A 26338-nucleotide genomic window follows, 5' to 3' on the forward strand; every position below is an offset into this window, starting at 1 on the left:
GTTAGGTGTGGTCCTTCCAATGTTCGGGTGGTCAGTCTTGCGACGATGCTACATAATAGAGAAAATATTTTGTACTAGGTAACAAGGATCGCGAAGCGGTGATAGCCTTGTGGGTAGGACTTCAGCTTTACTTCCGAAGCCCGAGTTCGAAGCCCGGCACGCACAGCTAACTTATGTAAGCAGTGCGTTTTAAGAATTAAATATCACTTGCTTTAATGTTGAAGAAAGCATCGAATTAAGAAAAAACTGCATGCCTGAAAGTAATCCATAATGTTCTCAAAGATATGTGAAGTTCACCAATTTGCTCTTAGCCAACGTGGTGGACTACGTCTTAAAACCTTCTCATTCTGAGAGCCTATGCCCTGTAGTGGGCCGGTAATAGGTTGATGAATAGATCATGGATTGTAAAAAAAAATGCGGACTACTGTTCTTAATAAGAAGAGAAAATTATTTTTGTCGAGAGTATAAAAGCGTTGACATCTGTCTCATGAAAATGGTGTCAACACGTGCATCATACGTAACATTAACGAGTGTACAAAACAATAAGTCGTGTGAGCTCGAATATTTCTACGAAGCCACCTCAAATCGAGGAGCGATTGTACATATAAGGAAACATATTTAATAGCTGACTTACAAAAGGTTGTCGAATTCTAATTGAGTTCATAGATGCAATACAATTTCAATCGGATTTCCCGGCTGATGGTTGAAGACTGTTGGTATTGGGAATAATTCGTATACAACTTAGTATACAGCTGAACAAACTTGAGCGTCTCCAAAATCTTGCTATTCGGTTCATATTTGGCCTACGCAAGTATGACCACGTATCTGAATTTCGACAAAAGCTCAAGTGGCTCCCTATTCGCCGTCGCCGAGATATGCATGTCCTTTCTCTACTGTACTGTTATTTAATCCTAAAACACCTGCATACTTGAACGAAAAGTTTGATTTTGTAACGTTAGAAAGGCAAGACCTATAACTTATCACTCTTGCTCCACTATGCTACTTGTCTATAACTGCTTTATGATGATAAATAATGTGCAATGAATGCAAGCAATAAGAAATATTTAGTATGTTTCTGCGTTTATACAGCCATTCATGTATTAAGTATGTTTCTGCGTTTATTCAGTCATTCAGGTAACAGTTTTTTAAGTTTAAAATATACATAATGATGTATTCATATTTACGTTATGTTTCATTTCTTTGGAGATATCTGCATTGAAAGCTCTGCGTACAGCAGTATGTCCATTTTGTGGATTGCTCGTTCCCAAACCGGGTTGTACTAAACGCGCTGCGCCATGGAAAATCTAAAAGAAAAATAAAAAGTTGAAGTTTATTTTTATGAAAAACTAGCTGAACTCGTCTCGTAGAATATCGTGTTTCCGTGGTAAGTTATAGATAAAAAGTATGCTATCAAAACAATACTTGTAAAAAATTACCAAGTCTCGTCCACCAAGTCGCAACTCTCGTTCTCCCACCTTAAAAGAGTGTGAGATCCATGTAATACCAAGTTGGTTGCTTTATTCAGCCTCTACTTAACTTCTCTCTCAAGTTTTTAAGTAATTAGCTAATCTAACAACATCTTATTGTGACCATATCAGTATTAAAATCTCACCTGTTCCAAATAAAATAGATTCAAATCATCATTTCAAATCATCTCAAAATACATAATAAACTAGCATATTAAATTAAATTATTTAATGCGATTTGAAGCCTCTATGTTAGCTAGAAGTGCCTTAGAGTTTTGACGATTGGTCAGTCAGTCAGTGAGTGAGTGACAAAATTAAGATTATATTATATTTATGATTCGTTATGATGCTTAAACTTATAGTTCTAATTATATTAAATTGAAATTAATATAATTTTATTTACTGAAAATTCATGATTTTAGGTTTATCCTATTTTCAGTTCAACCATTTTCGACCCCCTTGTTTCGAAAATTCTTCTTCAGGTCGAAAATGGGTGAAAGACCTGAAAGAGATCGGGCTCTGGACTGACAGCTTATTCTAACTACTGAAGCAAAGAAGCTGGAAAAAAACAATAGTTAAAAGACTTCGCGAAAAAAAAACCTCCTTCCTTAGTAAAACTTACTTTAGTAGTTTGCTCTTCAGGGGCTGGCGTAGTGGGTACGGTGGCATCTAGCACGCTTACGTGTCCGTCTTCTTGCACTAGCACCTTATGCACACCTTCTGCAGGTACGTCGATCTGCGTCTTAGCGTGAACACGGGGCTTCTCGTCTCCATTTGCATCTGCTGAAGCGTGCTGTTCCAGCCGAGATACCATGTCGCCATTTGATTTTACAGAATCTGTGATAATGATTTAAATCTTTATTAATTTGGAACTGAATAGCTGTTATAGACGCATAATATATTTTTTTGTCGTTATTATTGTTGAATTCACAGTCGAAATAGAAATAAAAAATACAGATGCCAATAAATACCAGGATACGTTATTTGCAGGGGTATAGACTGTTGTAAAACTTCCTCCTTTTTTTGAAGTCTGTTAAAGTTACCGTTCAAAACCTTAAAGTACGTAACAGAATTTTAGATCACAGACTAGATTTCCTAAAATTTCGGCACATTTACGTAGTCATTACGTTCTCCAGTGACCATCACTGGAGAACATAATGACTACGTTGCGGTTTGTACAATGCTTCTTAAATAAAACATGTTTTCAATAATATGTCTGTTAAGCCAATGTAAAAATAAAATAGTTTAAGCACGTATTTTGAAAACTCCAACTCAGATTTTATGTATTATGGAATGAACTTATTGTACAAACTGTACCTAAATGCAAAATATACCAACAATTTATTTCAAAAAAGCCAATGCGCCTTTTGAATAAAGCTGTTTATTGAAAATAATTTTCCGACACAAGCCAAGTCGAAGATAAACTCCCTTTCCTTGTATTTTTCCTATTGTGTTGTGTTGCAATAAAATTTTTCTATTCTATTCTATTCCCTTTTTATGTTTAGACCATTTTTGATAGACGAGATTTTTGATTATTACGGAAAATTAATAACTATTTTCTGGTAGTCAGATTTTTGTGGAGGTAAAACTAACAAGTCTGATAGCAATAATAAGTTATTCGTTTCAGTTAGAAATGCTACACTTGGAGCTACGTGCTACGCGCTTGCTACGGGTAGTATGACCGGCAACCATGCGTCAATTTTATAAGTTTCATTAGCTTATCATTTATTTAATTGGATGGGACTGTTTTATCGATGCCAGCTATCTTAAGGGAAACTTTATTCTGAGCCAACAACGTTGTTATTTGTTTGTAATAGTTTTTTTATTTGTTGGTCAGAAATATAGAACATAAGTGCCCGTATCATTAAACCGCATATCTCTGCACGTTATTTTACTATCAAAAGTGTCAATCTGTATCAAATGTAAAAAAAACAAATAAACGCGGACAACAGCTAGTGGGTAGCCAATTATAATGATGAATCGGGTTTATTAACGCCTAATTTTATTAAGTTCTTAGCCATTTCAAGTAAAAGTATTTTTTTCAGACTACAACAACAAAAGATATGAAATAACCTGAATACCATCTGAACATGTTACGACCCACTTTATTCGAAAGTGTGCTACTACGGAAGTACAGCTTCCGTCCTACTTACGTCCTACACATCAGTTATACGAAATATGGATGTGCCTGTATGTTAAAAGACTTCCGTACATTTTTCCGAGGAAAATTTTGCCTATTTACAATTTCAGGCTTTAGTCTATCTCTGTGCGAAATTTTACCCATATCCGTTCAGTTCCGGCTTGATTGAAAAACAAATCTTTCGCATATATAGAACTAGTGGATGCCCGCAACTTTGCCTACGTTGGATTTCTCACGTCGAACACTGCCCTGCCACCCATTTATGCAAGTTGGACAAAATATTGTCATATTTTGTCCAACTTACGTTTTATTCTGATCTCCAACCTATATTACTTGTTTTGCAAAATTGTATGCATTGTGTAAAGTTTTTATCTTATGTGGTGTACAATAAAAATGTATTCGTTCATTCATTTATTACTGTAAAGTTTAACCAAACTCCAAATCCAGAAGTTTTTGCGTGAAAGAGTAACGTACATTCATCCATTTATCCTTACAAACTTTCGGATCTATAATATTGGTACAGATTAGTAAGCATTGTTGATACTTATCGAAATAAAAAGAGTTTTCTCTTATTAAGTGACAATTTAGTTGCAAGTTAGTTTGCAAGTAAGCTCGACATTACTTGATATTGCAAGTTAGTTAACGCATGCTAACTGCTAACTTGAAAGGCAATTAATTTAGCCCTAGTCACTAACGAATTTACGTAGCTGCATCGTACTAAACGCTAAATCTCTAAGCGATAGGTACAGCTTTGTACAGCGAGCTTTGTGCGAGCCAATTAAGATTCACCAGGACCAGGGACCAGCGCCAGGATCGTGTATTATTTGATGAGATCTGAACATCGAATCACAAACCGTACCCTTATTAGTATGCGATTTGAGAGTTTGCTTATAGTATAGAAACGCGTGGTGGACTCCGGCCTAAACCCTTCTCACTGTGGGAGGAGACCTATCGGCCCTCTACAGGGCACGGGTTCATATGATGATCGCGTTAATAGAAACGCTGTATCATCAGAATAAATAGGGACTTATTTACATAAAAATAAAGCTGTCTTTGTCTACATTTTTATATATAGCTCTAAAAGTACGTAGAACGATGGTAAAAATATAGTAGTGCAAAATGCAGGACTTTAAGGGGTAGAATTTTAAGTCTATTTTCCTGTGTCGCTTTCATCGTTTCAATAATTTTACAAAGACAGTTTTGAATAAATGAATTAATAAAAGGTACACTTTTATTTTACACCACAGATAAAATAAATTACTGAAATATAAATACAATAGTAGTTGTAGTACGGCAACAAAGGCGTAAAAGGAATTACTTGACTATAAATGCAGGTGGGTGAATCAATTATATAAAATATCATACCTATATACAGTTTTTGACTTCACTTACCAAGTCTGTGGTATTCCATGTGCTCAGTTTCCATACCAGGAACCGTCTCTTTACTTGCTTCTTCTGTTAAACAAAAAATAGAAGTAATAAAGAAAAATACACAACCAAAATGGTGAATTTAGATTGTCTGATTCGATTTTGATATAGGTTATCTATTTTTTTTTAATATATGAATAGCGGGTCAACGAATAAGTGAATCACCTGATGTAAAGTAACACATATTAAAAAATACTACACTAGAAAACAAACTTAGGTTTAAATAGCTTAGGCGTTTTTTGTATTTTATTTGTTATATGGTCATATTGCCATATTGTAATATAAATGAAGTTGCTTTTAAATGTACGTCACTTTTAGATTGTTATTTACTTACTCTTTATTGTAATTGATGTCGTCATCATTATTAGCCTAATGTCATACATAGTTCTGGGCTCAGGTCTCAGATATACCTAAAGAGCTTAGATTATGATTGGGCACCATTTAGTTCCAATGTTCGTTCGGGTCTGGTTTTTTTAGCATTACCAAATCGAGCCTATATTAAATATATATAATGTTTGGGCAAACATTTTGGGTACTTTTAAAGCCTTATACCTACTATATACTACTAAGTAAATCCTTTACAAAAAAAAAATCCTAATTGAAAAAAATCAAAATTCTAAATTTTTTTATTTCAAGTAGGCCTAATACAAGGACTTTTGAAATGTCAGTCTGTGTGTAGTGACTCTACCACCGGTTTGGAAGGCAGATTCTACCGAGAAAAAGCCGGCAAGAAACTCAGCAGTTGCTCTTTTCCAATATCAACAATTTACATTTTACATTTTAAAATTTATTTTTCTATCTTGTGAGAGATGAAAGTGGAGCCGGATGCTTCCAAGCAACCTTGGCATTAATAATAATGCGAGTATGTCGTCGTTTCGTAGTAGAAGAAAATACCGATATTTTATATCATGAAGTGCATAATAATGAAAACAGGATTGCCAGGCACTCTTGACTCTACTAGAATCACTCATTAATATTTATAGCATCCTTAGCTTTAAACATAACATTGCTGCTGTTAAAATTCCAGATAGAAAGTCTTCTTGAGTTTTGTAAAATCCCCTACATTACAAATTTAAACAAGACTATTCTATTTTAACTAAAAATCATATTTTCGTTTAATAAGTGATTCATAAAATACGTCCTTGTGATTTACTAAAATATTTGTCGCGAAATATACGATGTAATATTCCTAATTTCGCAAATAATTTCCACACTTTTAGAACAGTTCATACTGTAGGAACAGTAAAACTAATAATGCTCTGAGGCTAGGCTAACTAATATGCCCGAGCAATAATTAGATATACTTTGCGGGTTGACATAGCTGAGATAACTTTAGCGATATGTATAACCTTCCATCGATCTACACTGGACCATTGTACGGCCTTAACCCGTTCTCATTGTGAGAGGAAACCCGTGCTCTGTAATGGGTTGATATAATGATGATGATGATGATGACCATTGGTCTGCTATGGTAATCTTTAAAGTTTGTGATAACTTGAATAAAAAAATCACCCAATGGTGATATAAAGTTTTATTGGAAAAAGATGATGTGTTATCATTACAAATCTAGTTTGTGGAACATACACTATGCATTTGGATGCGACGAGTGTTGTAATAAAAAAATCACCCAATGGTGATATAAAGTTTTATTAGAAAAAGATGATGTGTTATCATTACAAATCTAGTTTGTGGAACATACACTATGCATTTGGATGCGACGAGTATTGTAATTATAATGTTGTGTTATTACTAAATTGTTTCCTAAGACAATAGTTTCCGCAAAGTAAGCGGCGTTTGTTATTAGTTACCTACCAATCTCGAGAGATAAGTAGGAGACGAGATCAAAAGACTCTTCTCTATAAACAAGTAAGATTACTTTCTGAAGGGCAAATTAGCCCTACGGGGCAGGATTGCCTACTATTGAAACTAGAAAACTAATAATCTCACTCAATAGTAAGGTAAGCTTTGATGGCCCACAAATCAAGCGCATGCCTTACTCAAAGCATAAATTATGCTCGTCTCGAAAGCATATGGTCTGGAATTATAATGTCAAATATCTATGTCCACTTACTAACCCGATCAGAAACTATTTTGAAAACATCGTTTTTAAATTAACAAATTTAGTAAAATTGCCTAGCCTAAGGTAAGATTTAGAAAAATACCGGGAAATTAAAATTATCATATAGTGCCAATTCAGTTGATCACAACATTCCAAACTTAACGGTTATTTCTAAACTAACTAACACATTTCTAAACTAAATTTACAGGTTAATAAACCTGTAAATTTAGTTTAGAAATGTGTTTAGAACAAAATTGCCACTATTAAGTGTTTAAAAAGTAGACCTTGAAACGGCGCGTATTGTGACGTGTCCTTACTCTTGAGCCCCGACTGCCAGTTGCTTGGGTACTGGATTGTTTTATAAATTTTAAATAGTGTGTAGTGTAATAAAAGCATATAATAAAATTCTATATTACACAACAAAAGAAACAACTCATACTTAAACTTAATGGCTGTAATAGTAGCGTTATTACTAGTGATCTCTTCTAGACAACCATCAAGTGTTAAGTATAGCATTATACTTGGTGCACAAATAAATATATATATAAGACAAGCGGACCCCAGCGCCATGTGTTGGGCTAATTTGTGAATCTAAACCATCCAGGGTGGCACCCAAGCGTATACCAAAAAATTCATTCAAATCCGGCCGCCTAGGAGGAGTTCAGTGACATACACACGCACACAAGAAATATATATATATATATAAAGATGTACATTTTATATAAGCTACACTCTAATTAAAGCATTACTGCTTTAATATCCTGTCAAAAACAATATTTTCAAATTTTGAAATTTAATGGAAGGTTGTTATTTTTACTGTTCTTCTAAATTAGTAGGTATTATCATAAAACTATTTTTATGACGTATTTAAATATAGAAGACTCCTAGTTTCTAAACGCATAGATGTAGAGCAATGAGCTTTAGTGCTTTCAAGAGCTTTTTAAGTGTTACAGTAACAGCCTGTTAATGTGCCTTTGTAGCGTACGACCTCCCTCGACTCCTTTTTCGGTATAAATGGAGTGCCTTGTGTAGCTTAGATACTACTACTCTCCTGTGGTTTTATTGGGTTTAGTACACTTCAGCGTAGCGCGCTGAGTTTCTATTTCTTAATTGCGACATACTTGAAGGGACTGCAATCTCAAAACAACAACTTGTCCAATGATCACCAGGTGTATTGTTGCAGAAGTGCACCATGTACTAAAACTGACATTAGCTAGCGGGACCTTGTTTCTAAAAATCCATAATTTAAAGACGGTTTCCAAAATATTTTTTTTTTGGTCGTAGTTCTTTTTGTTTATTTCTGAAATGGTAAATATCTTAAAGATCTGATGAAGAGTTTCGGACAGACAACGGTAATCTTCAAAAAATGACAACAAATCAACCGCAATTATCGCATAAATATATTGTTTACGAAAACATACAACATAACATCATGCCTGTACATTCGAAACGGGTTACTTGTAAAAAACAAGACAGATTTAAACAAAAAAGACTTCTTAAATTAATGTTATGCCAACATAAAAGTAAATATTTTTTTTTAATAATTTTAGCTTGAATACTGTGCGCTACAACTATCTATTGAGATAAAAATTAAAAAAATAAATAACTAACTTTTTATGGAAAATGTGGATGTACTCCGATGAACTGAATACATCTGCTTACGGCCTTGACTGCAATCTCATAGGGTTGAAAGTGATGATGCAATCTAAGATGGTAGCGGACTAAACTAAACCTATGCCCATAATCAGTTTCTTCGCAGAATCGTACTAACACGCTTAATTGCCTGGGACTTCACACTTTTGTGGTTAAGACCACAGTATTCACCACTGCGCCAGGGAATTCGTCCAAAAGTTAACTTTGTCTTTTAGTGCGTAAAACGCCATGTTGCGACTTCAGATTGGACTTATTTTACTATTTGATCAACACGATATAATACAACCGCCAATAACCAGGGTGACTAGGTGGGATTTTTACCAAAGATTACGTATTCGATCGCGTGAAAGTTAATTTCGAATCATATTGTATGGAAAGAATCTCCATGTAATCGCACTTAGATGACAGGTATTGGACTCCATTCTCATCAGGTATTTTTATCTATTCACTAATGCCTGCAACCGTGTAGCTCTCCGCTAATAGAAAATATACAATTCAAATTATGCATTATATTTTTAGTTATTCTTTATTATTACATTATCATTAATACATTTTGAATTATAGCCAAATTACTACTAATAACTATAATGTAACAACTGTGGTTAATACTAATAAAGAGGATAGATTTTTTTGTTTGTTTGTTACTAGAATGCTTCGAAAGTACCTACTGGACCGACGATTTTAACCATTTCTTCGCTAAAAGAAAGCTAAACTATAACGAAGTAACATAAACTATAATTTAGATTAAGCTACTATTTTATGAAGAAGATGATTGTAATAATTTAACCCAAAGTAGCACAATTCTTCCTATAAATATCATTATTTGGTGTGCGCTTAGAAAACTATTTATGGCACATAAGAAATATTTATTACATAATTAAAGAACTCATAAGTATCCCCAAAAAAGTTCGCGAGGAAATAACTATAAAATATCGAAGTTAAGTCGCAATAGCAGGTTTTGTGTTCTTAAATTTTATTACTGACGGCCGACTGGCGCAGTGGGCAGCGATCCTGCTTTCTGAGTCCGAGGCCGTGGATTCCCACAACTGGAAAATGTTTATGTGATGAACATGAATGTTTTTCAGTATCTGGGTATTTATCTGTACATTATAAGTATTTATGTATAATGTATATTTGTACGCTTATTTTGGGGATAGATGGCGATGTGTGTATTGTCGTAGTATATTTATTTATTTATTTATTTATTAGATCGTCGGTAGAAATAAAAGAGGTATATTAGTATCGCAGTAAAATTCTTATTTAAATAAATAGTTTTATCATCAAGGGTATTTATATAGCAGTCAAATACTTTTTAATTTTTTCCAACCGGACATATAATGTAAAAGTTATCGCGAGCCTAAAAAAAATTAAGGACTATGTATACCTAAACCAAACTCAACAAGAAAAAATTTTTTGAAAACTACACCCGATTTTTATTACAATACAAGAATACTCAACTTAAAACTTAAACCGCATCTGTTTTTGATTTTAATGTAGCTTTAAAATCAAAAACAGATGCGGACGAAGTCGCGGTATTATCAATACAATAATTAAATTTTCGAATTCGCTGTTAAATAAGTACGAAATTGTTAAGGTACCACTTCACAATAATTCGTAAGTAATAGAAACTCGTAAGTAATTTGATTTATCTAATTAAATTACTTGCGAGTTCACAGAATTCTAATAAAGGATCGTAAGAATTCTGTTTCTCTTGAAATTCCAGATCACGTTATACGAAATTAGTTTAGTGCTTACTTATTAGCATTGACACATTTCTTTCAGCAATTTTCCATTTGTTAGACAGCCCAAAAGTTATTGTAATATTTAAGTTAAATAGTTACTTATTGGATAATATATCGATGGTTTCACGAAACACTTTGGGTCGTTATGTTTTTTTAATTTATTTTTAACTACAAACATACTTACCAGACGTTTCAAAAGTGCTTGTACACCTACTTAAAATAAATGAATTTCAAATTTCGGATTTATCGAAAGTTCACTTTATCGATAAACTTCACATAAGGGCTATCACGGTTCACATATCTTACAATTTTCTATGAAGGATCTTTTCAACCTCTTTTTTGCGAACGTTATGTGTTGTAGTTAAAATAGTATTTCAGAATATAATTGCACCTTAGTATTTCGTTTTTGGTTCTCACTTACCCATTTTTAGATTTTCCAGTTCCTCGACCGGAACATCCTAAAACAAATAATAAAATTCAGTTGTATTAAGTCTAACGTGATTTTAATAATAATAATAATAATAATAAAGTTTAATTCAGATAAAAATCCATAGCTACAACAATAACAATTATCTTATTTACTATATTATAAACTAAAATTGGCCAAACATATAAATAATGAGCACGCTAACTATAAAATAATGTATATGTAAAATGAGGAAAAGTACCTTGCGACATCCAGTGAAGAAAATAAATAAAACATAATAACGCAAATAAAATATGCTGATTCGATTAACCCCTTTTCCAAGAAATGCTTTTCAGCACTTTTAACAGTGTTGAAAGATGAAATTGACCTACTTTCTGCAATTTCAAGGAATGAAGTCATCAATCAAAAACACCTAGAGGTGGTTAAAAATTGTAGGCGATAATTATTATGACCTAATACCTGTATAATTAAAATTCAAATTCAAAATTTCTTTATTCATGTAGGCCTATCACAGGCAGTTCGGCGTTCATACATATTTGTTTACATAATTGTAAGGGGATGGTGATAACTTTGTTTGCCAACTTAAACCTTAAGCTACGAGGGTTCCAAACGCCTGGTCCCTGGTCTAAGAAGAGCCCACAACAAACTTAGCCGGGTAATTTTTTTTTTATTACCATTTTACAGTAAATTTATATTAAGCTGTAAAGCTTAGAGCAATTCACAACTAAGGTTTTTTATTGTTTAAGTAATCCTTAATATTATAATACTGTCATCTTCTATAATCATTCGTCTGCCCAGCGAGGTGATTACGGGCAAACCCTCTCGTTGGGAGAAACCATTAGTCCAGCAGTGGACTGATACCACCGTGAAAATTTATTTCTTTACCAGATATTTGAGTTCAATGTTTCTGGTAATACCAATCATTAATAATTTAGTCGTATACATAGTGTCTATAGCATAATCTTTAAATTTATAATGGATGGCACGTCACTTCAAAGTAAGTTATAAATACCATTTAACAAAAATTAGACAAAACGTAAATTAAATGGTTGCTGTAATTACACCTGCAACTATGCCGGAACTCAGTGATGAATTGAATAAATAAGCATGGCGTTAGTCTTCCGCGGAAAAGTTCTGGACCAAAAAGTTCTACTTCTACTCGAATAAACTTCTGAGGAATATGATATATTATGACGGCTGATTGGCGCAGTGGGCAGCGACCCTACTTTCTGAGTCCAAGGTTGTGGGTCCGATTCCCACAACTGGAAAATGTTTGTGTGATGAACATTACTGTTTTTCAGTGTCTGGCTGTTTGTATGTATATTATAAGTATTGATGTATATATTATTCATTAAATATTCTTCAGTGATCTTAGTACCCATAACTCAAGCTACGCTTACTTTGGGGCTAGATGGCGATGTGTGTATTGTGGTAGAAAAAAAAATAATTTGGTTATTTTATACCAAGCCTATATCTATATTATACTCACAGGCTTATTGTCGCCCCCCTCTCGACCTGAAACAAAGACAAATATAATTTTAAAAATTGTGAGTGGTGTCTTCATCGAATAATCACACAGTACGTGCTGTGATTTTATATTTCTAGTTTGTTTTCCAACAGGAATAGCTTCTATTTATTTAGGTAATATTATTTTGCAAGGCTAAACAGTGTGTACAAAACCAGCGCAGAGTATATTATAGAAGAGGACGTAGGTACATGACAGGCTATATTTTACATGTTACGGTACGGTAGCAATGCGTATAGGATTTATACTAACACCCACACAAAAAATAAGTGTGCCATGGTCAGGTTACAAACCTTGGAATGCTTTAACGAAGAAGACCTTTAAATTTCTTGTTACTTAGTACAAAATTAAATTAATTTGTGAACGCCTGATAGTTATGAAACGTCGAAAATAATTTGTCAAATATATTCACATTTTATTTAAGAAAAAATATCCTTTCAAAGTAAAGTTGGAAGGAAATCTTATTTTCGTAGTCTTTATAAGGTAACCTAGTGTAATTTAAACTACCATACAGAATTCTAACTACTACTACGTAGCTCTATTGATCTAGAAAAGTAGTAATTTAAAGCCCAATGCACTGGTAAATATGACCGTGATTAATGTCATCATAATGAAGGACGTCATCAGTACAATCTGTCTCTTCTACGAGAAGTGGATTTTACTCGGTTGATTTTTCGTCTATACTTACAATAAAGGACAAAGAAAAGTTAGTTGCTGGTTTTTGGTGTTTTTGAGATATCTGCAGAAGCTACCAGTATTGAGTTAAGTAATTGGGGTTGTCAATCGCCGTGCGTCGGAGAGCACGTTTAGCCCTCGGTCATAACTGGGGCAATGTAGTTGGTATAAACTAGAAATGCATATCTTCTGTGAAAAAGGAGGACTTTTCAACAGTAACGCATTAAAAGGCATAATTAGCCTGTATTGTATAATTAATATTATATTCGGCCCATTGGCGCAGTTTGCAGCGACCCTGCTTTCTGAGTCAAAGGCCGTGGGTTCGATTCCCACGACTGGAATATGTTTGTGTGATGAACATGAATGTTTTTCAGTGTCTGGGTGTTTATCTGTATATTATAAGTATTTTATGTATATTATTTATAAAAATATTCATCAGTCATCGTAGTACCCATAACACAAGCTACGCTTACTTTGGGGCTAGATGGCGATGTGTGTATTGTCGTAGTATATTTATTATTTATGAAACTCTTGGCGTAGGCTGGACTATGATGAATATCACCAACTAACCCAAGTTTTTAATTTGGGTCACCCACGTTCTTTACATAAGTGCGCAACAACAACGACGGCTGAGTGTGTTTACATAGACGATCGTGTTTGTGCACATCCCAATCTTCCAAGAGCCGAACTTTTATGGCACTTTCACATACAATATCAGTAAACAACCGATGTTTGCTTAATGTCAACAAAATACGAGAGCAATCGCCATAACTACTAACGTCCATAATACGTTAATAATCAAATGATGGTTCAGGCACGATGCAGGATTTTCTACAAGATATATTTCGAGGAGTGGGTACGCCCAGGAACAATATTCTCCATCTCACCTTAATACCATCTAACTACGAGGAGGATCTTTAACATAACGCAGTTAATATTCTATGGACAAGAGATTTTGATATTGTGTATATTGTTAGAAATATATCTACTTCAATTTGTACAATGATGGCAATAACAACATTCGTTAACTTAAAATTAAAGCTATGAAAGTTCCAAACGCGCCATTAATAGTCTTGTGTTATTATGTTTGTTCCTGGGTCACGTTTTATGTGATTTATATGTCCTATAATATTTTATTTTCTACTACAACTAAGTTTGTTTGAAAAGGAAAGAAGGAAACCTGCCTTTTTCAAATTAAATATTTATGTAAAGCCGAATCAACACATTGAATTTAAAACCAAATTCTGATAAGTCGTCGAATTGCTACGACGAGAATAATAGAATGTATAGTGAGTCTCAGCGCCATAAAAAGGGATGGAGTAGGAGTAGATGATTGTGAGTACTTACTAGTTTTTTAGCCACCGAGATAATCTGATCTTTCCACATTATAGAGAAGATTTCTTAGAGTTTTGGTATAAATTTATATTGTATTATAATAACACCTAAAAAAAAAAACTTGGTATTTTTCGCGTGAAAAAACATGCTACGAGTCTGGCTTTGTGAGTCACGTTTCTTGTCGCCAAATATTATAAATGCCTACGGTCAAATTCCAACAATATTCCAAACACGTTTTACATCGTGTCACGTGTCGTTAAAATATTATGACTTTTTATGAGCTTTTTACACAGAGCGTTCGAGTATTCAGCTTGTTTTTCATTAAATGTTATTACTCTTGGAAGTTTTGTAAAAATAATAACAGTTTTTATATTAACAGCCAATGAGAATGCAAACACTAGTAACGGATTCCAAAGGGGTCTGACTAACTTTTCATTCTTGTCGCCGATTTTTATAAAATGGATGGCAATCGTTTCTTCTTTGTCACGCTGGTTTAGGCTCAATGACGTTATCTCAAATTCAATATAGAAAATTCACTACAAGGTATTAATAGAAAGCCAATTAATTCATTTACGTTACCTCTTTGTGTTTGACAAGTACCTAGTATTGATCAACAATGAATAGACGATAAACAAATTTCATTCTCATTGATTAATAGACTTTATTAACTGAACACAAGCGGAATTTTTAATTGGATAGCCCAATTTTATTTTCCCCGTAAACAATCCCATATTACTGCACTCTCACTCTTTTGTACCTCAATACTTGCACATATAAAAAAGGTCAATAACAACACGGACACGTTTCCACCAATTTAGAGCACAAACGCTTTCTCAGACAGATTCAATAGAAGTTTGAGTAAAGCAGCAAATGTTTGTTATTGAACATGAAGTTTTCGCTATTTAATTAAAACTTGGCGAGTGGTTGTGCAATATTAGACCTGTTGTTTGAGAGGCATTGTCGCCTGATTGTTATGAAAATTCAGTTTGTAAAACGTGTTAAACGTTTCTTAGTTACAGTTAGGTTTTATGCCTAAAAGTTCAAAACTAAAACCCGACGTGACCTGACTAAGACCAAAAACTAAGACCTATAAAAATAGACGTAGTCGGTGGCCATCCATGCAACTCTCTAAACTCTCGTTAAATTTAAACGGCCACAATTATAGCAGTGTAGAAGTCCACCGTTTACGCAACAATAATTTTCTCAACAACATTCTACGATAATCTATGTTTAGATACTAATAATAAAGCTGATGATGTTTGTTTGTTTGAACGCGCTTATATGTGGAACTAGCATAATGATATTCATACAAAGGTCCGGCAATAACCGTACAGACAGTGTAATCACGCGGTAAGTTCGGAGCGAGGAAAAACCCTTTCTGGCTTCAGTAGTTAGGGACCTACATAGTCTCTATGTATCTACTGTTGCAACGCTGTGAGGAAGTTGATGTTGGCATTTATTACGAGATCAATGGCGTCGAACTGTTGAACCTCTTTCTTCTTTACGCTGTGGTATTAGGTAGTAAACTTTGGAAACTAATAATATAAAGAATGAGTTTATGTTTACATTTAATTCTTGTTAAAGTAGTACGCCCAAGTACACACGGAAGATCATACTTCAGTATCGACCGCTGCAAACAAAGGCACTCAAAGCGGATGGGAGGAAATCCTGCTTTGCAGACTAAAAACTTCAGCTCTACACAATATGAAAAGGATACAGGGTTAAAAACTTTCGAGGCGGTAAACCTAATAAGCTGGTTGTATTTATTATTCAAGGTTCCATCCTTCCATTTATCCGTTAATCCGTGCATTCTTCTGTCTTTTCAGAATATGCAACATCACTAGCTGTGTCATGCGGTTTCACTCACAACCCGATATTTATTTGAATATGGTATCGCAGATATGAGAGTGATATATTTATTGCCTATCTCTTACATAAATTTGAACGGTAAATATTGACCAATCAATGCTAATGACTTTAGCAAAATAAAAAAAAATTGAAGTCCTTTTAAAATAAACAACCCTTTTGATATTTTTAACTACAGTAAACGCAATTTTTGGAATATTTCAGTTTTTTTGTATCGGCAACCTATGTTCTTTAGTTTTTACACAAAAATCGATCAAAACTATTTGCCCTCTAAAATTATAAAGATTTTTTTCAAATTGACAAATTTCGTGTATCTCGGAAACGGCTTAACGATTTGCACCAAGTTTTATATTAGGTCCTCACATATGAAATTGGCTTTTTGTGGTGCCGGCACTTTGATCTCAAATATCTCCTTTTTTTGTTTGGAATTCCAATTTCAAATTATTACAGCTACTACTTCTGTAACCTCTAATTCATTTATTTTTCCTCTTATGGTTTTTACTTTGCGTCACTCAGTTTACGAAATGGGACACTTGGAATATCGCGTTAATTACGAGTATGAGTTCCATCGTGGCACCACTAGTTCAGAAACGGCCTAAAAAGATTAATGCTGTGTATGGCGGTGGAATCGCAAAAACATACACAGTTTTTGGTTCCAAAGTTTTCTTTCTGGTAATTTCAACATTAAGTTCGGTTTTTCCATGTTTATCTAAATAGATATCACTTCCGAAAAAGTACTATTTAAAAAAAAGCAGACCGTATCTTACATACTCTTAAATAAAAGTTGTACATGGATGATAAAACTCAAGTAATACGGGGATACTCCGCGACTTGAAAGAGGAAATCCTGCTGAATTACCTCCTCGAGTTCTATATTACACAACATTTTTACCTACCGTGTTTCCTTTCGTTGATATGCCGACAAGAAAAGGATTCAGTTGAGATATTCGTAGAATAGACTAGATACGCATGGTATTTAGCATATGCCATTTTCTATAATTGGCGTTTGAATATTGCAATTGGGATGTCGAAACTATCTAAACTGTAGATTATTTATGACTAGTTATAAGCAACTTCGTCTGCGTAGAATTTCTTATCCATATTCACATGACAATAAGAACTTTTCCGGGCGCATTTTTTTCTTTCCAGAAAACAAGCTTCAGGTTAGTGAAACTTTATTTATTTTATTTATTAAGGCCCAAACAGTTGATTTATTAGGTACTTGAAATCGATACAACGAAAATAACAGATACACCAATTAACTAATAAGCCATACGAAACATAAAAATTTACAGCAACCGTACATCTAACTAATTACGAAAATTTTAAATATGTGTTTCGTACCCATATTTAAAAGTATCAACATAATATATAACATATACTAAAGTTGAAAATTGAAGTAAGTAGTTTGAGATCTATGAAAAGAGTCGAAAAATGGGCAGATAAAGTCGCGGCAACCACCTTCGTTACAAACAAAATAAAATTACATTTTCCATAGTACTTTGAAAGAGTAGGTTTTAATTTGTCATCCTTAAATGTTTCGTAAGTACACAGATAAAATCCAAACTTATGTATGTTGTTGGAATGCTTGTGTAGACGAGCTAGCGCGCTTTAGTATTTTGGCTGGAATTAACTGACGAACGGTGAGAATGTCCAACATACCATACCTTCATAGAGTGGGCGTTGCCTTTGTACATTAGCGAAATTTGAAGTGAATATTACGTAAAATAACTTTCGTACTCCAGCATGTTTTTATAAAAGCTTTAAAATATACCGGTTTCTATTCACCGAGATACAGATCACACAAATTCAGAAGACAAGGGTCCAAACACATGTTCTCTCTAAATTCCATACTTAGCTATTAGTTAAATAATGAGTTTCTAAACTATTTCCTGTATCTAATGTTTTTTGTGTAATAATAAAAATCTTTGTTCTTTTCTTCATCATCATCAAGATCCGTAGGCTATCAGCGTCCCAGTGGACACAGGCATACTCTCTCATAGAGGAAACAGTTTTAGAGCATAGATCCACTATGCTACTCCTATGCGGCTTGGTGGGCTCTTTAGATTGTTATCACAAGTTATTGATAATAATCGGGATAAGCCTTAGCCTAATAATACTGTTGGCCGTAGGCGGGTTGATAACGCATGAGTGAAAACAACCGGGCTTAACCGACACTCCTAGGCATGGGGATTGAAGCAAAGCCAAATATTGCAAGGAACCCTTCCTTTTCAACTATACATAAGCACTTTTCTACGTCTTTGAAACGTCAAGTCTGTCTGTTTGTAGTGACTCTACCGACGGTTCGGAAGGCAGATTCTACCGAGAAGAAGCTGGCAAGAACCTCAGAAGTCGCTCGTTTCCAACATCAACTATTTACATTTTAACAATTATTTATATTGTAAATAGTTGATATTGATGGCTAGCTTATATGTAGGTATAAAATAAATTATCCCACGGGAACCGTAGATTTTGCTGGTATAAAAAGTAACCTTTGTGTTATTCCAGACGTCTATCTCTGTGCTATATTTTACCCAGATCGGTCCAGCCTTTTCAGTGTGATTGAGTTACGAACTTCACTCCATCAAAACTTTCGCATTTATAATATTACAAGTAGTATGGATAAATTTAATAAATCGGAAAAGGCAGCGTGGCTTATTGGTTATTCCTGGGAGACCATTATTTACGTGTCACAATTTGTTTCGACTTTGACCTTGGTCGTTGATCCGAAATATGGATTTATAAAATAACTACGAAATCGTTTTTACACAGTGTCTCTACATTACTAACTTACTTTTAATCTTAAACTTTTAAGGATTCCGCGATCGTAGTTTGCGAACTCTATTAATAAACTCAGCGGGCGATGGAGATACTCATGCTCTGAGTATCTCTACGCGATCAGTAATGTGGAGATTCGTAGAGGAAACAGAGTTACCGACATAGCTCAACGAGTCGCGAAGATGACGTGACAATGGGCCGGGCACATAGTTCGGAGAAAGGATGGACTTTGGGGTCCCAAGGTGCTGGAATGGCAGCCCCGAACTGGTAAGCGCAGCGTTGGTCGACCCCCAAGGCCTCTGGATCCAAGCGGCACAGAACCGTGGAATTTGGAACTCCCTACAAAAGTCGTATGCCCAGCAGTGGACGTCTATCGGTTGATATGATTATTAATAAACTTGGCTGTCCCCCTATCCTTCCATCGGCTCGTCCTATAACTATTTTTTGTATTCCACTAGAAGTTGACTGCATTTCATTTTAATTTTTCGGAAGCACACTTGCCGATAACCACCTGAGGAGTTGCTACGGCGTCACCGGGGGAGTGGGGCGAGCGCGAAAGCTCGCCATGAGAAGAGCCCCAGGGCTCGACGACATCGGGGGGGAACGACATCGGGGGGGAAAGTTGACTGCAATCTCACCTGTAGCCTTAGTACGAGATTTGCTCGCTCGCACTCGAGCGTCGCTTTCGAGTATGGAAATACTCGAACATCGAAATAAAAAAGATCTTATTAGCATTACGCTAAAGCTCAAATTTGCATACAGTTCTTTAGCACGACTTTTGACAAGACAAAAAACAGTTTATTAAACAAAAAACAAAAGTACTGGATTTGCAACGCTAAAACAAGCAACACTACGTACATTTTACTTTGACGATACAGAGTTTGATACTCGAAAGCGACTCCTCGACTGCAAACGAGCAAATCTTGTACTAAGCCTACTGGTGTTAAGTGATGTTGCAGACTAAGATGAGGGCGCGTTAACCTGGAAGGAGTTTCTTTGCCACATGGTACCGGAAAGCTAAATCACGGCGGCTCTACTTTGTCGGCAGGGTGGTAAACAGCCAAGGTCAAAGCCTCCGAGGTTCTATGGTCAGGGAGCCAACAGTTTAAAGTCAAAAATAGTTTATTCAACTTGCATTATGCTATACCTTTTTCGAACGTTGTTTTTCGAAATTAAAGACTCTTTAACTTAGGGGCACTGCGTTGCCCTCGGGTAGTTCCGCCACTGCACAATAGTGCATGAAGCATTACACGGCACCGACATCATTTACGGTACGTAGCCATCCAAACGCAAAAGGGTCGCTACATAATTAACAAAGCCACCTCGCAACCCTTCCATGTTCCAACAAAACCATCCCTATTTTACACAGAGTGTAATCACCTGATAGCCACAAAGACCGATGTCACTTACCCTCCCGAAACAGGATATATATTTTGTATTTTTAAATACAGTTAAAAGAAAACTTATAAGCAGCTCCTTTAAAATGTAGTTTATCAAAGTTGCTTTACCTAAATCTATTTTTAAAGAAAGTAAGAAAAGAAAGAAAAATCATCTTTTTGGTCACACATTTGTGTCGAATTATTTAATTTGAATCAGTATCAAATAAAATTAAATTGAAGTGTCTAAAGTGTGTTTTGATTCAAAAAATAACAAAGCCACACGTAGATTTTTATAAGTAATATAATATGATTGCGGCGGATAGCATGAATTTATCATTTAATACGACATTCAAACGTCCTTTACGTTTGTTCGTTGATCTTGACAACTCTATACAAAGAGGATAAACCTAATTTCGGCGTTACGATTGTAAACTTGGTAACATAAACTAAGGGGTTTATAATTTATGTTAAGGCATTAATACTTAATAGGTGAAATGTTTTTTTTTATTATTTAAAGAGGCACATAGAAATTATGTAAATGTAGAATTGAGATGATGGCGATAACTACATTCGTAAACTTAAACCAAGAATACGAGGGCTCCAAATCCCAAACGCAGGGCGCGTCTAAGAAAAAGCCCACAACAAAGTTAGCCTTGTATTTTTGTTATGACCATCTCACATTGTCATTAAAAACTATTTAAGAAGCATCATGGTTAGATCCAACATTCATACCCAAGCTTTTTTATCGTTAACAAGTGCTTTTACTAAAATAGGTATTTTCTATAAGCTTACGTTTAATAAACTTTTTACTTATAAACAAAACTTGATTGATCTCAAATAAGTATAAAAATTGTGCGATTTTGAGAGGTCTGAAGTTTTGTGAATCATTTTAAGTTTAAGAAAGAGAAGGTATTTTGTTTCATTTCAGTTTACTTATGAAATGTCATTTTTATTAAAAAAAAAGTGTTTTATTTAAAAAATAAACGATTATCTTTTAGTATATTTAAATTTAAGTTTATTTAAGAAGCCCACGCGAGCACTCGTGAACGTTTTAGATGCGCGTGTACCGTAGTGTTAAATCAATGTTTCACACAGACAAAGGCGGCGAACTAGCTACTAAGAACTATGAATATGTATTGTTCATTGTTCTTAGACTGGCTTTATACGATGATACGAAGTGACAAAAGTCTGTATTAATGACAAAATGGTGGCAAAGGTTATATCTTCTCTAGCACCTATCTGTTATGACTTAATAATTTTATAATCGTCCGTCTTTCGGGACCTCCCGCAATTATAATTCACTGAATATTCATAAGTCATTAACATTACGCCGTTTTTTCAAAGAACCCTGCAGTAGCGCGTAATTCTAGACACGTCAAATTTAGTAGCAGAAACGTGTTATGCTTAAAATAATTATATACATACTAAGTAAATATTTTTATTTATTATTTTTACCAGCAATACTCCGCATATACTCAAACTGCTATTATAGCCATGTGCAGATATGTTTAATTTGTCGCTTATCAAATTTTTCAATCCCCGACGCAAAAACGACAGTTTAAAAACGTGTGAATGTGTGTGTGTGTGTCTGTCTGTGGCATCGTAGCTCAAGAACGGTTAAACCGATTTTGATTCTGTTTTTTGTTCGAAAGGTGAATTAGGAGTTTTCTTATCTATGTTTGATGAAAATAGGTCTAAAAACTCCCTTAAATTGTTATCAAATAGGGTTTGACTAATAAAATACTATACACTATAACAAATTTCAAATCCAAGATGGCTGACATCACAAAATGGCAAATTTTTTCCCCAATTCAATACGGATAGGTATCAAAAGAAATAATGTAATCTATATTGAAAGGAGGTGTTTTGGGTAATAATTTATATAATATTCAATCATACTCTGTGTAAGCGTGGACATTAAACACGCCATATCGCGTAGGTATGTGACGGCAGATCGGCGCAGCGGGCAGCGACCCTGCTCTCTGACTCCAAGGCCGTGGGTTCGATTCCCACAACTGGAATATGTTGGTGTGATAAACATGATTTTTTACCAGTGTCTCGGTGTTTATATGTTTATTATAAGTATTAAAATATTCATCAGTCATCTAAGAACTCATTATACAAGATACGCTTACTTTGGAGCTAGATGGTTATGTGTGAATTGTCGTTGTATATTTATTTATTTATCGTATTAGAACGGCGTATCCTGACTGCGTATATCATCACCCATCCACTTACTAAAATATGTGATAATGATATCCGTCCGAACCGGCTAAAATGTATCTATCTTGTAAACCAGTAGTATAATTATAACAACAGACTGTTGTCTGTCAGACTTTTGTCTGTCAGACTGTTGTCTGTCAGACTGTTGTCTGTCACACTTGTCGTTTCAAAGCTACATAAAAGTTGGACTTGTTATAAAAGAATTTTAATTTTGAAATACTATCGCGGATAATCAGAATTCATTTATATTAAAACCTTAAGTGGTCTTCAACATAAGGCAAATTTACAAAGGGATTATTACCACGAAGTTTTATGAAAAGATTACTGCGAAAATGACAAACAACTTTTCTTAATATTGTCAAGCTTGTTTAGCAGCTTTAAATATTTACACGTTCAAACCACGATTTTGCTCTTCAAGAATCAAAAATCTTAACCAAACACAAAGTTTTTTTTTTCTTATCTGCTATACGGTCTACTCGCGGAATTGCCTGTGTACACTGTTCGCTGATACTGTATTTCTTCTTTCCTATTAATGTTATAATTTAATAGTTTTATATTAATAATATTACTTAGTAGTCGTTTATAGCTAGGAAGGTTCTGTAAGAATTCAAGTACACTGAGGGCAAGTTCGTTATTTCTAAATGTCAAGTCGAAGTGAGTTCAAATTAAATAAACGAGTACAAGCGAGTAGATTCAATAAATATAAAATAACGAGGAACTTGGAAGTTTAGTATGGTTAGTTACGGAACAATTTCTATATTTTTTTTTTGTATAGTTAATTTAAAAATAGACGGTTGGTTCTAGTTACTACTGATAGTTTCGTGCTTTTCATGGATAACTATTTTGTTGCACATTATATCATTGTAGCTGTTGCCCACTATTTTGTCCATATTTTTTTCCTATTTTTTAAATCCAACGGGGACCGTTGGTATAAAAAGTATCCTACCTCTATCTCCAGGATACACACTATATGTGTGCGCTTGAGGCTTGTCGATCACTTGCCATTGGTTGGGCCATATGCTTTGCCCTACGATGATGACCTCCCTGCCGCAGTGGTCAGCGCTTGCTGCTTTGGTAGGTGGGAAGTCCAAAAAGTGGGACTGCCCTGGTTCCATTGGGGAATTTTTAATTTCTGAAATTTCTCTTTTTGGTCTGTCCTTTGCCGTGGCCGTGGCCAGTTACCTACTGACAAAGACATGCAGCCAAGTGATTTAGCTTTTCGGTACGATGCGCGTAGATACTGATTAGGAGTATGGGTATCAACATGGGCGTACCCAGGGCGGCTGCCCGCCCCTGCTCTTGGAAATCTCTCAAAAAATTAACTCTCTTTAAAAGTGTATGGCGGCCAAGATACCGACAGACAGACAAAAATGAAAATAAATTAAGTTTCGGCTTCAGTATAGATTATAGAGGGCCCTCTAAAAACTTTATACAAAACAGCCGTGGACGATCTGATCAAAAAAAATGTCACTTGCCCCCCCTAGACCAGAAGCTGGGTACGCCCATGGGTGTTAATATAACTTCTATACTTCCTTACTTCTTACTTACTTCGATCTTTGACGGTACCGTCGCTTACCATTGCCACCTTATATCATTTCAGGATAGTAATTCTAACCTTTAAACACAAAAATGAATAGCTGCAATTTCATTAGAATTCAAATTTCATCGATATTCATTCATTTATTTGTAACATGTAAATATGTAGAACAAATAAGTTTCACCTACCCACGCGAAAATATTTAGCTTCAGTTGCTATAGATATTGTAGGAAAAGAATATACAGTAGGTATGTTACCCTAGTTAGCGATCTCATTATACCTAGAATAGAGGCAAAACTCGGTCGCGCTATTACTTCGTTTGGTCGGCTTGTAAGGAACGTCATAATAAATAGCTTGTAACCATCCTAAGTAACTAAGAATTCTTCTTCTTCCTATCGAATGCAAAAAAGATTTAACAGATCCTTAGTTTCAAAGTATACCGCGTTCAAACAAACAAACCAACAAAAAAATTAAGTATAGATATGAAAACCATGAATTACAAAGATACAAAGATACATTTACATATTACATTTACAACAACCGAGGCTGTGGGTTCGATTCTCACAACTGGAAAAGGTTGTGTTATGAAGATGAATGTTTTTCAGTGTCTGGGTATTTATCTGTATATTATAAGTGTTTATTGTTCATAAAACGTTCACCAGTTATCTTCGTAGCATAACGTACGTTACGGTTACTTTGGGGCTAGATCGCGAAGTGTGTACTGTCGCAATATATTTATTTATTTATTATTAAAAATATTTATGAGAAATTATTTTAAATGTTATTAAAATAATTTCGCTTTTTAATTACGAAAACAATAGTGTATTCAAAATAAACATCGCAGAATGCCTCCATAAGAATGTATTAAAAAGAATGTACCTAAAAAGTGACTATCTTATCGGTGCGATGAAGTGTGGTTACTCAGTGAATCGTTAAGCCTTTGATCAGTAGCCTAAGCACAAGATCGCTCGCAATCGAGGACTCGTTTTAGAATATTAATTCTGTATCTTCAAGGTAAAATGAATCTAATTTCACCCGATTTAGAGCACATCGCGTACTGCTGATTTTTGTTTTACAAACGTTTTGTCGAAAGCCCGAGCTAAAGGATTGTACAAACATTTCGACTGCCGATTGGCGCAGTTAGCAGCGATCCTGCTTTCTGAGCCCAAGGCCGTGGGTTCGATTGCCACTACTGGAAAATGTCGTTGTGATGAGCATGAACATTTTTCGGTGTTTATATGTATATTTTATGTATTTATGTATGTTATTCATAAAAATATTCATCAGTTATCTTAGTACCTATAACACAAGCTACGCTTACTTTGAGGCTAGATGTCGATGTTTGTATTGTCGTAGTATATTTATTTATTATTTTTTATTTATTATTTGACCTTTAACACAATGCCAATTAGAACCATTTTACTCCGATGTTCAAATATTTTCATACTCGAAAACGATTCTTCCATTGCGAGCGAGTGAATCTTGTACTAAGGCAACAGAGTGCAGGTGGGTAGATCAAATATTGAAGGAGTATACACAGTATACGCATCGTCATGGCAACGCAATGAATGAGGGTTATTAAATATATCTATCTGATGATATTCGATAGCGCCAAGATTAATTTCATTAATCTAAATTCATTAGCCACGCTGATCGTTAGTAAACTGACGTCTTGTTAGTTAAGTGATTAACACGGAGTGTTTGAACATTTTAACTTTCAAATGCAACTCATAAAACGAGACTCATCTCTCAATTCGTATTCGAAAAACCTAATTTTCAGAAATGTATTTCTCCGACAAGTATGATAACTAACTAATTAATGACGTTCAGCTTTACATGACTTTTAAAATAATTTGGAGGAAACATATTAAAAGGCTTCCTTGACTCGTGGCTTATTTCGGATAATTTAAAAAGTCTTTTGAACATTTCTCTTTGTAAAATAACAATTCTTGGGCAAGACCAAAGTTTTTATCACAAAAAGGTTATTACAAAAGTTTCGATTATTTCCTCACTTGTTGGACGACTTTCATACTGACGTAAGGTAACCCACCGATAAACGTCGCAGTAACAAAAAGTTTTTTATTCAAAAATTGCTTGATATTTTTT

At 34.6% G+C, this 26338-nt stretch overlaps 1 protein-coding gene across 1 annotated transcript in view; it reads right to left on the reverse strand.

Annotated features, from left to right (window-relative positions):
• LOC120626586 overlaps nucleotides 1–26338 on the reverse strand; it is a 60406-nt gene that overhangs the window by 8765 nt on the left and 25303 nt on the right. Inside the window, exons 3-7 of the mRNA XM_039894139.1 lie at nucleotides 12405–12430; nucleotides 10910–10946; nucleotides 4999–5061; nucleotides 2089–2303; nucleotides 1185–1304 (exon numbers count right to left, since the gene is read on the reverse strand). Of these exons, the coding sequence (XP_039750073.1) occupies nucleotides 1185–1304; nucleotides 2089–2303; nucleotides 4999–5061; nucleotides 10910–10946; nucleotides 12405–12430 (461 nt within the window). The remainder of the gene's footprint in view (nucleotides 1–1184; nucleotides 1305–2088; nucleotides 2304–4998; nucleotides 5062–10909; nucleotides 10947–12404; nucleotides 12431–26338) is intronic.

The sequence above is a fragment of the Pararge aegeria genome, chromosome 9 (genome assembly GCF_905163445.1).
Source record: "Pararge aegeria chromosome 9, ilParAegt1.1, whole genome shotgun sequence".
NCBI lineage: Eukaryota > Metazoa > Arthropoda > Insecta > Lepidoptera > Nymphalidae > Pararge > Pararge aegeria.